The 15,682-nt window shown below is 34.7% G+C and overlaps 1 protein-coding gene across 1 annotated transcript in view; it reads right to left on the minus strand.

Annotated features, from left to right (window-relative positions):
* Window positions 1-15,682, minus strand: part of CCDC141 (coiled-coil domain containing 141) — an 89,298-nt gene that overhangs the window by 23,017 nt on the left and 50,599 nt on the right. The window contains exons 8-16 of the mRNA XM_009885624.1: window positions 14,951-15,123; window positions 9,505-9,646; window positions 7,545-7,664; window positions 5,496-5,687; window positions 4,270-4,446; window positions 2,603-2,782; window positions 1,623-1,748; window positions 827-1,015; window positions 349-528 (exon numbers count right to left, since the gene is read on the minus strand). Of these exons, the coding sequence (XP_009883926.1) occupies window positions 349-528; window positions 827-1,015; window positions 1,623-1,748; window positions 2,603-2,782; window positions 4,270-4,446; window positions 5,496-5,687; window positions 7,545-7,664; window positions 9,505-9,646; window positions 14,951-15,123 (1,479 nt within the window). The remainder of the gene's footprint in view (window positions 1-348; window positions 529-826; window positions 1,016-1,622; window positions 1,749-2,602; window positions 2,783-4,269; window positions 4,447-5,495; window positions 5,688-7,544; window positions 7,665-9,504; window positions 9,647-14,950; window positions 15,124-15,682) is intronic.

Below are 15,682 nucleotides of genomic sequence, written 5' to 3' on the forward strand. Positions count from 1 at the left end.
TACGTTCACAAACCATTAAAAAAATAAGAAAAGGTTTCAAATAAATTAATTTTTCTTTTCTCTTGGCAAAAGCAATTCATAATGTAACTACTGAAGAATAAGTTTCATCGTTCCTGGATGTTTTATTTAATTTGATGGCTGTAATATCCACAAACTCCGGAAGTGGAAATATAAAAATTATCAAGTGTTATACATTTTATGTTTTGCTTCCTTTAAAAGGATCTTAAAGCTCTACATTTAGTTTTCTCAGAGTATTAATACATTTTTTACACCTAAAAGTCAGTCAGATAGCTCCAATAATCTTTTATATTTATCCTTGATTTCACAAACCATTATAATTCTACTCACATGTTGCTGCACTGCAGACAAGATATCCACTCCCTGGGTAATAAGCAGTTTATATAGCTGTCTGATATGCGCGTGTTTCTCCTGTGCATTCACAAGGTGGGCTTTAGCGTGGTGCACATTTTCAGGGTCCTCGCATATTTCAGGAATATCCAGTTCTCCTGATTTTGATAGAAACTCCAGCTGGAATTTATTAAAACAAAAATCAGCGTGTATTTAAAATAATGTGAAAGGAAGCTTACAATTCCTTCCTTATCCATAATGGATTACCCCAAACTTTGTTGACATGGGTTTTAGTAATTAAATTTGAATTTTAAATTCTCCAAATTTCATGAAGTTTTAGATCCAAAATTTTAATTCTGATCACCAGGCAGGTTAGTTCTGTTTGTTTGGGGAGAAAAAAAGAAAGATGACTGTCACCAAAACCAAAAAGAGTTGAACTGCAATGGCAAGAAGATATATTTAAAAAGATTATACTCACTTCTTTTTTAATGTGATGGAATTTGACTGTCTTGTTGAAAATCTCATCATATTCCATCATTGTGTCCTTTACCACCTGATGGAGATGAATAAGCTCACTTATTCTCTCAGAATCCTCTTTCACAGGAAATCCTTTCTGGCTTGGTAATTCTAATAATTTTATCAGGTACTCAAGCTCAGCATTCAGTTGCTAGCAAAAAAAAAAAAGAAAAAAAGCAAAAGTTACTCAAATTACACAAATGTTAATGTGCAAGTTTTCCCTGACATTTGATGAAATAACCTAACAATGGTAAATTACCGTGGGGAAAAATCAATGCCATGGTCTTTAAAACACACTCCACATACTTTATTTTTTGCTAGGCGTAAATCTCAGTTATCAACCAGAAACAGCCTTGGATCAAAACAAGGCAAGCTGACTTGTAGGGGAATGGCAAACTGAATTGCTAAAACTCAAAGACAGTATTCAGAGGATGTAGGAAGCTCAGTAGGACATACCTCATCATCTGACCAGCTCTAACTCAAAAGCATGAAGCTGATACTCTCCTTCTACTTCCACCACCCCAGTGCTTGTGTGTCACTGTAATATGCAGCTAACACAACGCAAGACATTCTCTAGACACTGAAATGTCTTCTCCCTTACCAAAAACACATCCAAAGCCTTCCTTCTGGAAATGTAATGTAAAACATAAAACACTGCAACCTCAGACACTCTGTCTGTAGTCAAAGTGAATGTCAGTCTTTACTGTACCAAAAAGAGCTTTCGATCCACCATGTATTTCACTAGCTTTGTTTCCCACCTGATACTGTGGTTTCATTTGGTTAAGCTTTTTTTGTAGTTCCAAAACAATTAAAGGGTCACTTCCAAGGTCCACTGTCGCTGCAAGTTTGAGTGCCTCTTGAAGAATTTCTAATCCATGAGTAGTCTGAAAGGTAATCAAAGAGTTCAGTGTTCCTATCTATAGTAAATAAAAAACCCCCATATATTTTAACTCAAATCTAATTTTTAATAACAACATTCCCCAAACCAGACACCCAAATGCTGTCCTTAAATTTCATCAAGAGATAACTGAAAAAAAAGGGAGAGATTCTAACATTAATTAATTTATTATTTCTTTTTTTTAACTATAAATCTCTGTCTCAAACCATCTGACTGACAAGAGTGATAGGAAGTCTTTAAGACAGTGTGCAAAAATGATTCAGACACTGAGATCAGAAGACCTATACACACAGTGCATTCTTCTGTGATAACAGATGTCATGGTTTAGTGATAAGTTGCAGCAGACAAACAGCAGCTACAAGGTCTGGTTCTGCTACTAGCTTAGCTAGTGCTGCTTTAAGGGAACACTGCACACTGTCCCTGTCAAGGAGGTTTCAATCTTCTTTCCGTATGAACAAGGTTGGTCTTAAGTTTAGTAACTATTAGGACACAGTTTAGTTTACGACTATTAAGTCACAAAAAAAAAAAAGGTGCTTTTCTAAAGAAAACAAAAAACCAAAAAGCCAAAAGCACTGCTGCAATAGTCTATGGACTTGATTATAACAAAATCTGAAGTGGAGACTTGGACTTGTATGTGTCTGAATAAGGACAAAAAAGATGAAAAACATTTCATGCTTCTTGTTGACTATCTGAATGGCAGAATAGACTATGGAGAAGTGTTTTACTGATCATCTCTTCCTTAAATGATACTTATAATTGTTGATGAGAAAGTAACAGACAAACTACTAATGATCTAGAAATGTTTGCCACAGTTGCTTTCTTCCTAGCTATTTTACTTACAATTTTTAGTTGTTCTTTAAATATCCGGCACTTTTGCTTGATGGGTTTTACTTGAGTGATTTTAAAATTCCAGATTGCCCAAAGATCAGTCAGCTCTTTCTTTTCTTTACTCAGATTAACAATGATATCTTCTGTTACTCGTACAGTTTTTTCTACTTTTAATATTAAACTCTCATTTACCTGGCAAATAAACAGACAATTTTTTCCATATATGATTTCATGAAATATGATTAAAACCTTGTAATAGTAACATCTCAAGAAATCTTAATAAAAAACAACTACTCTAGCATAAATTCTTTGAAAATTTCTGGTACTCTAGGTCTTTAAATACACTGTTCTCTTAGAAATAAGCATAGATCAACAGAATTTTTATATTGAGGACATGGCTAATGTTAAACTTCAAAACCTAGAACAGGTCAGTAATGACTGAATTATTGCTATCTGATGGTTGTTTAATGCTCATACAAAATAAAGTAATTTCTGAATAGACAGAACTACCCAAAATGGCCTTTTGGGCAACAGCAACTGGGAAGTGAAGTGGATGAAGAAAAGACTACCCCTTTTTGCTTAGAACCAAACCAGCACCAAAGCATGGGAGGGATAAAATCTTTAGCATTTGAACATTTGGTGGTTTTTTTTCTTCTTTTTAACAAAGCCTATATCAGAAACACCAGAATTTCTTTTGAGAAAAGTTGTGTTCATAAATTACTTGTATGATCTGTATCTTCCAGATACTTAAAAGCTACAACCTAAGAATATCACGGGAACAGAGTAGCAGAAAATATGGTGGCAACATGCTTCCATGTCTTTAAAGAGATAATATCTGAAGACACGTTCAGACTTTAAATGACTGCAGTACAACCTCATATTCACACATATTCAGCTTGCCTTTACACTGACTATCTTATCTGTGCTTGGCTGCATCCAGCTGTGAAAGCACATACTTCAGCCCACGCTAACAGCCTGAGCACTTTCCCTCCTTAAGTAGTTTTTTCCAGCTCATCTTGCGCACTGCTGTATATTACCAACACCAACTCCCCCTTCTCACCCTAATGTAACTGTTCCCTAGCCTGTCCTGTAAAAACAGAAAGAACAGCTGGATATCCAGGCTGTCTACATTAATTGAGATCACTTTAGGAGGAGTGACTTAGGGAATTATTGCACATCTCAAATTATCATCTCGTGAAGGGGTGCTGGAAAATTAGATACGAATGCCTAGGCAGTGCAGCTGAACCCAAGACAGAATGTAAAGACACCAGGAAAGATTATCTATACCAAAGTCACTCTAGCATCCATTTCTTTAGAAGAACTTCATGCACTCAATTAGTAGACTGTCTCTTAGTGGAAGTAAAATAAACTTGATACTGTACCTGCATATATGCTGCTTTCCAACATGAACAAAACAGATATGCACATGTATTATCTTTGCATGCATGGAATGGATCATTATTAAGGGCTCTATCATTGTTAATCACAAAACTTTTTATACTACTTATAATGCCATTAGCACTCAAATAATACTGTCATATTTTAAAAGTATGTAGCAGCTTTAGTCCCTTTAAAACTAGGTACTGAAGAAATCACAATCCATTCATCACAGAACTAGGAATAGACCTCATCACAGGCAAACATCAAATATTCAATATGGTTTGTCAGATTATACTCACCGTATTTACTAAATTAAGAAAATTGCAACCCATATTTTGAGTCAAAAAAATTTTCTTTATAGCCTTTTGCCACTGAGTATTGGCTGACTCCATTGCAATTTTATTTTCAGCCTCCTTGCTTGTTTGTATTGGTTCTGATTTATAAAATTCCTTCAAATTTTGAATATCATCATTCACCTACAGAAAGACATAAAATAAACATCAGAAAACAAATTAAAAATTGAGCTGCTATTATCAGAAGATACACAGACATGATAAAATTGAATAGGAGCTTCTGAATCTTTTCCAGGTTTTAAGATTTATCATCCTCCTTAAAAGCTGTACAAATACTAAATAATAAAAAAGTTTTAAATAACCTGTAAACCAGTAAATGGCAAGCAGACAGGTGGCAACAAGTTGTTCAATTTGTGTCTCATATCATTATGTGGATATTATAAATACCAGTGTATGAATGCAATGATTTTCACAGATCTGTTTAATATGAGGTAACTGAAGTTAGCAATAATCAGAAGCAGATGCAATCCAAATTTCGGGGGGTTTATTTTCAAATAAATAAATCCTATAGCTAATTTCATCAGATAGATTCTATTACATTCTCAATTTCTTTCTAAATATAAAATAACAACGGTTTCATACGATCTCAAAACAATCATTACATCAAAATGAAAATTAACTGCCCTGGGCATCATTAGCACAGCAACCAAAACTGTGTTGGTATTGAATGGATTATGATTGCAGCTACAGCTGGTTTATATTTAATTTTTAAGCCCCTTTAGATAAATTAGCACTTCAGTGGAAGTAGTGCAAGACAGTGATAAATATCTGTATCACCATATTATGTGAAATATTAAAAAAAAATATATAAAGCAAAATCAGTAAATTTAAGAGTGAGATTACATACATGTAAACATTTTAATTATGCATATCATGAGAGAGCACATGTGCACAGGAGAAAAAGTAAAAATTCAATTATAACACTTCCTACAGTGGTGATTTAAATCAATAGAAAATCTGTACATAGATTAGTCATGTTGATGCAAGTTCAATGATCAGGACTGCTTCCCCTGATGGAACAAGATCTCCTTCAAATTAGGAAGGAGCTTACAAAGACTTGCAGTGCTTCCATGGCACAGCATCTACAGAATTTGTCTTAGCTAGCTAAAAGCACATTTTTCACTTGTAAGATTTTTCACAGTCTAATAAGAGAATAAGTAAGTAATCCGTACCTCCATAGCTGACTTTAAAAAGGTCACGTAAGTTTCTAGAATTTCTAGTTTTGAACTAATTTTTTTTTCAATTTTTTTCAGTTCTTCATTCAGAAAGTCAGTTCTGCTAGAAAAAGCTGCCACCTGGTCAGGTTCAAACTCTTCCATCTCTTTGATGATTCTCTCAGCTGTTTCCAGTTCATGTGAAGTTTCCTTTGAGGGTGCAAGCATAGAACAATACGTATGACTGAAAAGGACTTACAAATACTGATATCACATTGTTAATTTTCACTAGTATTGATTTCCTATGTATAATCCAATTACTTAGCTGAAGAAGAGCCTATAATGGACATTATATGTTAAAATAATAATTTATTTCCAGTAATATTTTTATACTAAAAACTATGGATGTAGTTATTAACATAGTTATTTTGAATGGAAAAAAGTAGGAATCTCAATATTCAGATTACATGAATCACTTCACAGTGTAAGAATGAAAACAACAGAAGCATTCCATATGGGAACATAGACAGCTAGAACAGATACAATTCCTTTAATAAACAGCATAGCCCAATTTTCTGAAGTAATTCTCTTGAGTCTAAATCCCTCTTAACTGCTTGGCCGATACTCAGTTCTCGTAGAACTCAACATCCACTCTAGTGAGACTCCAGAAGCACCGGGTCCTCGTGCAGCTGCTGCTCTAATTGTTTTAAGGCTTGTCCTTGTAGCACTTTGCCTTATGAATCTTAGTTCCACTCATGCCTTCATTCTTGGATCAATAATTGCTTCCTAGCTCCAGATTAGTTCCTACCCATCAAGCTATACTGCCCTGCATTCCAGCCCAAACCAATGTTCTTGGAAATCAGATGGAGATCAAATAGTGGGTCATATCTGTTACTGCATCAGCAGCTCAGACCCAGAAGAAAGCTACAGTATGCTGTCCAAGCAAGAGCTGAGTTACTAACATTTCCATGATTCAGCTAGGATTCTGGTTTTCGAATTCACTGTCTTAACTCATAGCTTCATATATCTATATGCTTTTATATATTTAACTCAATAACACTTGGCATATTTACCTCTGGTATTCAGCCAAGAGCGCAAACTCTAGCATATCACAATCCACAGAGGGCAGACTGTACACTGCAACAAAGGTAACATCCTGGCATGCAAAAATTTGGCAGATAAGACACTAAAAACTGTTATACAGTCTTGTGGAACAAAAAGGGCCTCTTGCTAATCTGCTGAACATTTTATATTCTTACTACGTGCTCTCCAGAATTTCTTTAAAATGATTTTTTTTCCACAGACACTGTACCGATCCACCTCTTGGGTTACATAAACTGTTGCCTGAACCAAAAAAGAACTCCATAGGAGAAATGGAGTTTTAAGAACTCCTAAAATATAGGTTACTCCCAAAATATATAGTGTCATGTTGTTCAGCTTAGCCGTGAAACATGCGCCACCGTCAAGATCACGGAGGGGATTCAGCTGGTTTTAAGACACTTATAGCAGTAGGAAAGGCCTTGGAGATGACTTAAAAATAGACTCATCTATGTAACAGAGCTGAGTGCTGCAGTGCTTTCCTGTTGTGACCGCATTCCCAACATGACCAATGGATATCTGGTGGTAACTTTACAGCCCACTTCAAATTTTTTCCACCTGGGAACTACTTTTTTTTTTCATGCTGATTCATCCCTTTTATTTGGCATAATAAACAACAAGAAGATTTTTCTGTGCCTCTGACTGTCTAGACAATTTTTAAACTTGGTGGCTCAGGTAGCTGCAGCAATCCCCATTCGAGGAGTCTTCCTATCATGGGTTGATACTGGGATCTTGAGGCAGAAACAAATAACATGAGATAGAGACAATGAAGATAACCAATGATATAAGAAGGATTGACTCGTAACGTTATCTGTGGTTTTTTTCATTAACTAGAGTTTTAAACTAGACTATAGACCTATTTTCTTTTCAAGAATCCATAAGAAACTCAGCGTCTCACCTAATTTAGAATTACATGTAGCATGCATTTTTTTCTAAAAGTACTTAACATTATTAAAGCTTTTTTTTTACCTTTGTTTGTTTAGCCAGTTCGATGTGCATGTTCAAAACTCTTTCTGACTCAGACAAACACGAACCAATCACCATACCAACCGCAAGCATCGGAGTGATTTTTTTAATTGACAGCGACACCTTCATTTGAAAGCATTATTTATAGAGTTAATTTATACAAGTAAACAGTATAAAACCAATATAAAACATTACTTTGTATAGAAAAAGTGAAGTAACACTTGTCAGCTGGTGTTTAGATTATGGACTTGTATAATCAGAGAAATTCAGGAATGAAAATATAAAGGAAGAAAGTGCTACTATTTCTTCTGAGAAAATTCTAACAGGTATGGTCAGAATTCGAGAAAAAAAAAATCTCCTGTTTGCTCTTATTTTGTTAATAGTGCTTTCCTTTATCCTAAGTATCCCAGGGTTGTTATTTCAATACGGCACAACTGCCTTACAATCTAGCTGATATAACCTTGGCAGAAATACTTTTATTATGCTCCATGTTTTTTTCAGAAAGTACATTTAAAGCTTCTCTGCCAAGGCGAGAGATTTTTGTGCAGATACATGTACACAACTCCATTTCATTGCCACTGTAAGATGTTATGTATACACATGATGATAACAAAGCAGATTATGAAGAGCAGAGGTGGATGATACCAGACATAGTATGTATAGTTATTATCAGACAGGTGAATTCACATGTAACATATATTTTAAGACGTGGCTGCTGATTGAAGTTCAAACTTTATTAAATGAAACTCAGGGGCAGCTGAATTTAGCATCAGATTCTTTGGCATACTTTGCATTAGCAGAATTAAAACTGTTTGTCTTGGTAGGAATATAACAATAACCACTGTCCACTGAATGAAAGATCACGTATTATGACTCAAATCTTCAAAATGTTCTCTAATTCAAGACTGGGTACAAAGCGATTAGAACTACCAGCAGAATGAAACCATGTGTCAAAATCGGGGTCTACATTTTGAGTAAAAATTACCCTCATAATTGAAGTTTTAGCTTAAGATTCACAATATGCTGCTGAGGTAATTTCTACAAGACTAACAGCAGCTATCAGCAAATCTTTTATTTTCCACTAAACTCATCAAGATTTTCATTGTGTTCTAATACCACGAGGCGTCTTCTACATAAACTGTATGCAAAGGGACCAATTTATGGCAAATTAACTTCCCATTTGATTCAGAATAGTTCATTATAAACATCATGCAAATATTATAAAATATCAGATTGCAGACTTAATTATTCAGTCATTAGATTTGATTTACTTTTTTTGGTCTACGCTCTGGGATTTCCTTCATATGAACCTTGTTAAAAGATTATATTTTTTTAATTTGAATTTACATACGGAACCTTATTTAGGAGCCATGTGTCTATTCCATCTCTGAGAAGTCATTAAAAAGGTCTGCAGTATTACAGAACGTTCAACATCTTAAAGAAGGCTGTGATGTCCTTGATACATCAGTATCTTAATGAATAAAGAGAATTTTTGTAGTGAACAGTATCTACTCTTCTTCAGCATTAGTGAAAATTTGCTGCGGTTCACAGTCATCAAGCTTATTAACCCTCTATTTTGCCACACTTCTATTTTTATCTTTAGCACAGTGAAACAAAAGACACAGAAACAGTATAGGAAACCTGCATGCAGGTCACATTCCTGATTGCTCACTTCTTTTCCAGAAGAACAAATTGTAACTGCTCATTATCTAAGCAAATCCATACTTTATTGAAGATCACTGGTAAAATGTTCTCATGGAAACAGCTGCATTTTTCAGAACAGCTTTAGGTTCATTTGTGCTGATAACAGCATTCAGCATTCTAACTACAACTGGGGGCTCTCTAACAAACCAATATGTTATTTGTAATTATTTGAGTCAATTTTAACATTCACACAGCTAAATTATGGAAATACGGTGCACTGTTCATAAATACATTAGGACAATGATATGTTATGATGTACCTTATTTAGATGATCTTCAAGTGAGGCAGTCCATTGTTGTTTCTTCAAAGTAAGTTCTTTATAATCTGGACACTGCATGATTAATTGATCTACTTTTTTTTTAATGTATTCCATCATTTTCTGAATTCCTGTCACCCAAGAGCTAAAATGGAAAAGTAGACTGTTGTAATTTTTCATTTTTGCTCAACAATCAGGATGATAATGATTTTTAAAAAGAGAGATTTTCTGTTTGTTTGTATGACAAGTAACTTACGAATTTTAAACTGCAAGCCTTAGAAGAAAAATAACCAAGAGTAATATGAATCCAGCCAAAATTGATGATGAGTAGAACATAGGACTGACATTTCCAATCAAATCATTTATCACCAGTGTGTAAGTTAGATTCACGTGCCAGATAACCTGATTCACTGAGAAATACCTCATTTCACAAATAATTCTGACTTTAGTTATACTATGTAAAGATTAAAACCACAAATGGAACAGCCTAAAAAGAGTGAAAATATATGGCACATCACTTCTACTTTAAAAAGAATGTTTTCTTTGGACTTTCAAATATTTCAAAGCTGAACAAAGAATGTCATATACGTTCTAAGTCAACATTTCTATAAAGATGCTGTTCTAACAAGAGAAAAGACAACATCAATTTACAAAACAATGGCTTGTCTTATAACTGAAAACATTTAATATTAGAGGAGAAATTCACAATCGGAATACTTGAAGCAGTCCTCTTCAAATTGTAAAGAAGTTACCACATACAACTAAGATCTGAAGTTTTGATATAAAAAAAAAAAGAAGAAACTCACATATATTGATTGATTTACTACTGAAATTTATTCATTGTAAGAATTTTTGTAAGACAAACCTGTTCAAAGTAAGTTTTTCATTACTTTAGTTTCATCTGAAACATATGTTAATACAGGTACTTATTCAATATTTCCTCCTTCATCCTCTAAAACAAAGGGAAATTTTCTCCTCACTTCAGATCAGGTTCAGAGAGATAAATTCTGTAACCTCAAGGAAAAATCATATTCTAGGCTACTAACATGAATTATGGTGTTAATAGACTATTCTGTTTGAATCTGATCCAAGGTCACAAAGAGAAATTAAATTTTAAGTTCTTTTCAGGAAGTAGGTGGTTTCAAATTATGTAAATTACTCTTTCAAAAATTAACAACCTATTAATTTTTGCTTAAATTCTAAAAATGTCACTCCGCTATTTCAGTACTCCTTAAAAAGAGGTATGTTTAAAGACTTCTGCTAGCACCACTCCTTTAAATAAAAAAAAGCCATAAGAGAACAAGATCCATATTTTTTTAAAAATTATAATTTAGATCTCAATAAAGTGTTTGGTTTGTTATGAGTTAACATAATGAATTTATGACAGCAGTAAAATAAAGAGTTCTTACACTCAGGCAAGATAATTGGCTGGCAAAGTAACGAGTGTTCTCTTTACAGACAAAACTTACTAATTGTATATTTTTCTTAGAATTAATACATATAAGTTTTTGTTCCTCCTCTTTTTCTAGCTGGTTTTAATTTAAAAATGTGAGAGCTAAAAAATCAGATTTACCAATATTTTCATTTTGAAACACTCTAGGATTGAAAGAATGAACTGCCTTCTGTCACTTTTCTAGAATCTATTCCTTTTCCAACGTAAATATTTTCAGCATTTTCAATTTTTGGATTATCTTTTAGCATAAAGCTGCAACACGCCTCAAGAAGATTTGTAAGGGGGACAGAATTACCATAATATTTCTCCATTTTTACTGTGAGTTGGATTTCCAATTATGCCACTGAAGTCAGTGCCACTAGCCTTAAACATAGTCCTCCCTCACTGTGAGGGTATCGGTATTAGATTTGTAAATCAAACTACTAGAGCTGTCTTATCATATTCATACAAACTGCCTGGCTTATTTTAGGGTGTTTTAAAAATGAAAATGATGAAACAATGTGGATACAGAAATCCACCTACGTTTTCATTCTCTTAATGCTCAAGTCTTCCATCTTCTCTCGGTGCATTTAAACCAGTACTACACATGGCAGCCACTTTGATACTGCATTAATAATGCATTTTCCAGTAACCTCATTCAGAAGATACAGTGCAATTCAGGACATCATCTCATCAAAATTGACAGTGTCACATGACCTAAGCATTGTCAGATAATTCCTTCTCTTTGTTAACAAATATATAGTCTGAAAACCTGGAGATTCTGGCTTCTTTTTTAAAAACTAGTTAAATCGTGCAAGTAGCAGAGCATGCAATACCTTCTCTATCACAAATGTTGAAGGAAGTATAAAATTACTGTGCTTCAACTACTCCTTCAGGAAGCTGGCAGTTATTTTCAAATTCCACATAAATTACTACTTGCTGCCAGCTAGTTCAAGAATCCTACCAGATTGCAAACACTTCACAGCTATGTATCTCATTGTCAGGTTATACTTCCTTGTCTGTCTTATGGCAAAGCAGCTTTTCAAAAAGATACCTGAAATTTTCACATCCACACCCTTTACCACCTTCAAACGGTGACTGCACATGTCCCTCAGGATTTCCATTCTGGTTAGATAAAGGAAATTGGTAGTCTGTGAGGGCAGTTAAGACTATGAATGAATTGTGCAATAAGGGGAACAAAGCAGTCATCAGGATTTAGTCTGGATAGGAGTTTTCTGTCCAAATCTTTCTCCTTTGACCCTCAGCTGTTCATACAAATCTTCTTGTGTCATGTGGGTTAATCACTAGGCCAGAATTTAAGGGTAGTGCAGGGGCCTATACCTGACAAAGAGAGGCCTCTCTCTTTCCTCTTCCAAACCATTAATATTTTGGGGGAAAATTAATATTCTAGAATATAACACCTTAGCATGTTTGCTGACAGAACTCAGTGACACCATTACTAGGCTTACGAGCTGGCTGGGAGAATTCTGGGTATCTCCTAAAGCCATGGGCTAGGCAAAAAACCCCTAGGCTTCTCTTGGTGTACAACAAGTTGAATGCAAGTTGGGATCATCCTTGTGGCATTGAAGACTAGCCCCGTGCTGAGTTGCATCTGGAAAAGACTAGCCAGCATTTTATTCCCATCTGTTAAGGGCTTGTGAAACTGCACCTGGAGGCCAGTTTGTCCAGTTTGGGTCCCCACAGCACAAGACAGACAGAGAAGCTGAAGTGAATTGCTCAGACACCACCAAGATAGTTGGAGACTGGAGTACATGATATACAAGGGGGTGCTGAGAGAACTCTGTTCAGAGTAGAGAAGAGGTGAAGAGGTGATCTAATTGCTGTCTTTCATCATCTATGAGGAAGTGGGGTTATGCAAAAGTCAGTATTGGAGTCTTTTCAGAGGTGTATAACAAAAGGGCAAAAGGCAATGCTCACAAGTTGCAGCACCAGAAATCTTGGCTAGATTAAAGAAAAATACTTCGCAAGGAGAGTGCTTAAGCACGAGAACAGGTTGCCCAGAGAGGATGTAGAATCTCCATATTTGGAGATATTCAAAATTTGGCCCTAAGCAATCTAATAGAACTGACAGGTTTTGAGAAAGGGATTGCACCAAGTGACCTCCAGAGTTCCTTGCCAGTTTAAATTATTCTGTGATTGCAATCCTCAAGCCCATGCCTAGGAATACAAAGTGTTACACCTGCACAGAAGTACTATCTCTACTTATCAAAATAAATGGCAAACTCATTAAATTCGGGCAATGAGGCCTGAAGGCAGCAGGGAAAACCTGAAAAGCTGTAATATTCTGTGCTTGCTTTTTTAGAAAGGGACGTACTTATTTTTATGATGCAAGTAGACATTTAACATATTTGAGAGCCTGGGATTTTTCATTGTTCTTTAGAAACAGCAAAACACATTTCTAGTGAGACTGCCTATTGATATTGTTTTAAGTTCCACCTTCCTTCTCTAAATCACTGCTGCTTCAGCTGTAATGCTTTGCTGTTTTTTAAATTATAATGTCTTCTAGGCAGAAATCTTACCTTCTTTATTTATTTATAGAGTATCTGAAGCAGCGCTTTGGCACATAGGAAATCTGCCTGTGGCATTACCTGTTTTTATTGAATTTTACCAGAAATGACTGACAGCGTTATTTTTACAAATTCATCTCATTCTTTTTGATGTGTACCGATGATATCTTACTATCCCACTCCTGATCTGGACTGTTTAAATGTTTTTTTAAAAACTCTTAATAAGGAGGAAAGAAAATTAATGACTTGTTATTTTAGGGATGCGTTCTATCAAGGTCTTTAGCGTTCCTAACATTAATCAATGCTGTGCAGACATAATTTGAAACTCAACATCTGCTTCTGTTGAGGTAATGTCAAACAGAACATCAAGTCCTAGAGAACAGCAGCGTGCATTCTGGAATTATGGCAGGTTTAGGAATCAAAGTCAAAGTTTCACTGAGGAATATGCCTTTTGTTTCCATTTAATTAAAATACCAGGAGATGTTGAAGCAGTAACGATAGCTGTAAAGCCAGCTGCGTGTGTGCCTAAAACAACTTTCTGTTTGAATTTTCTATTTTATCCCTCTGCTGGGTTCAAGCTGATTACATCGGGGTGACAGGTGAAGGCACTTTAGATAAGATTTTCATTTAATCTCATGACCTTGCAAAAAAATTTATCTAGCCCTTCAATTGCTATGTTGAAGTAAAGCTATTCAAAGTTCAGGAATAATTAAGGACATAAGCATGTAATGGGAAGATAGAACTAAGCTGACCACTAGCCAACAATCAGCCATGGTCATCTGCTCTGTCTTTGAAGCAGAACTCATTAGTATAAACGGTCTTCATTGTTAGTGTACCAGTCTCCTACTAAGACCTGAAAAGCAGGAGATGCTAAGCCACTAGGACCAATTCTAAACTAAGTCACGCTTTACATCAGTGTAAAAATCATATCTGTGGAGTACATCATCACTGTAATTAACACAAGCTTTGGAAGAAAAAAAAAGTTATTTCATTCATGAATTAAAATTACTAAGAAGTGGAGAAACTTCCATATTTTCTGCACTTGGCTTAATACTTGTATTTTTGTCTTGCATCAAATCACATAATAATTGCTATACTGATGACTTTCAAAAAGGTCCAAAAGGATTACGTTGGGCAGCAGGGAGTGTTCATAGCCATTGATATTTTAATTTTCATTTACGTATATTTACTTTTCCAAAATGTTAACTAAACCATTGTTTCTGAACACTGCCCTAACATACCAATTCCACTGTTCGACACCACTCTTACAAGTAGCATGTAGTATTCCTAAAGAATTTTGTTAAGGAGATTGGTTTGTATAAATACCAACAGATAACTATGGTAAAAAACTTTGAGTTTCAGGTCATTTAAATGCACACCTTAGTTAACTACACTGGCTCCAAATGCAGTCTGATTCTAACTAGTTGAGTTATAAAGCAACAGGTAAATATGGAGAAATGCAGCAGATATGCAAAAATGGGGGGAATACCTGTGAGAATCTGCTTTATTAACTAAAGTTTGTCCTTTTTGCAAGGTAGTCGCTGTGCAGCCTTTAATTCTCTCCTGTAATTCCTCATACTTCATTAACAAGATAGGCAAATGTAATCCTTCTGAATTAAAGATTTTAAGGTAATTCTCGATACCTTCAAGACTATCAAGTACCTGCAAAAAAAAAAAAAAAAAAAAAAGCATCTGTTGTCAATATTTCACTTTAAAATGAGCATATATATTCTTTTACATCAACATACATTTAGTATTTGACATATCTTCAGAAATGAAAAGCAATATTTTAATTTAGGGCCTGATATTGACTTTGCAGGTCACAGAAGAGCAGAGGTATAACTCAACAAAAGTCAATATAAGTATGGGCCCACAAAATCCTAATTACTCTTTGAATTTAAGTGTTTCATTTTTTTCAGCAATAGTCAGGCCAATTTGGCATACTGAAGCAGAACCAAAATAACAAGAGTAATATAGTGCATTAGCAAAGTTCTATTGAAGCACACTCTTAAAGATTTTTACCAAAATTATTCTTCTTTTTAATGTTTTAAATATATCAAATGTATATCCAACAGGTAAATTATAATTAAATATATTTTTATTAAAAGGTAAATTTTGATTTTGTACACATGGAGCTTTGGTTTTGTTATACCTATTCTCTGTTTTCCTTTAGTGCAAGCAGAAGTTTCTCACTCAGGTACCAGAAAAAAAGTGACAAAAA

Source organism: Charadrius vociferus, unplaced genomic scaffold (genome assembly GCF_000708025.1).
Source record: "Charadrius vociferus isolate BGI_N301 unplaced genomic scaffold, ASM70802v2 scaffold315, whole genome shotgun sequence".
Classification (NCBI taxonomy): domain Eukaryota; kingdom Metazoa; phylum Chordata; class Aves; order Charadriiformes; family Charadriidae; genus Charadrius; species Charadrius vociferus.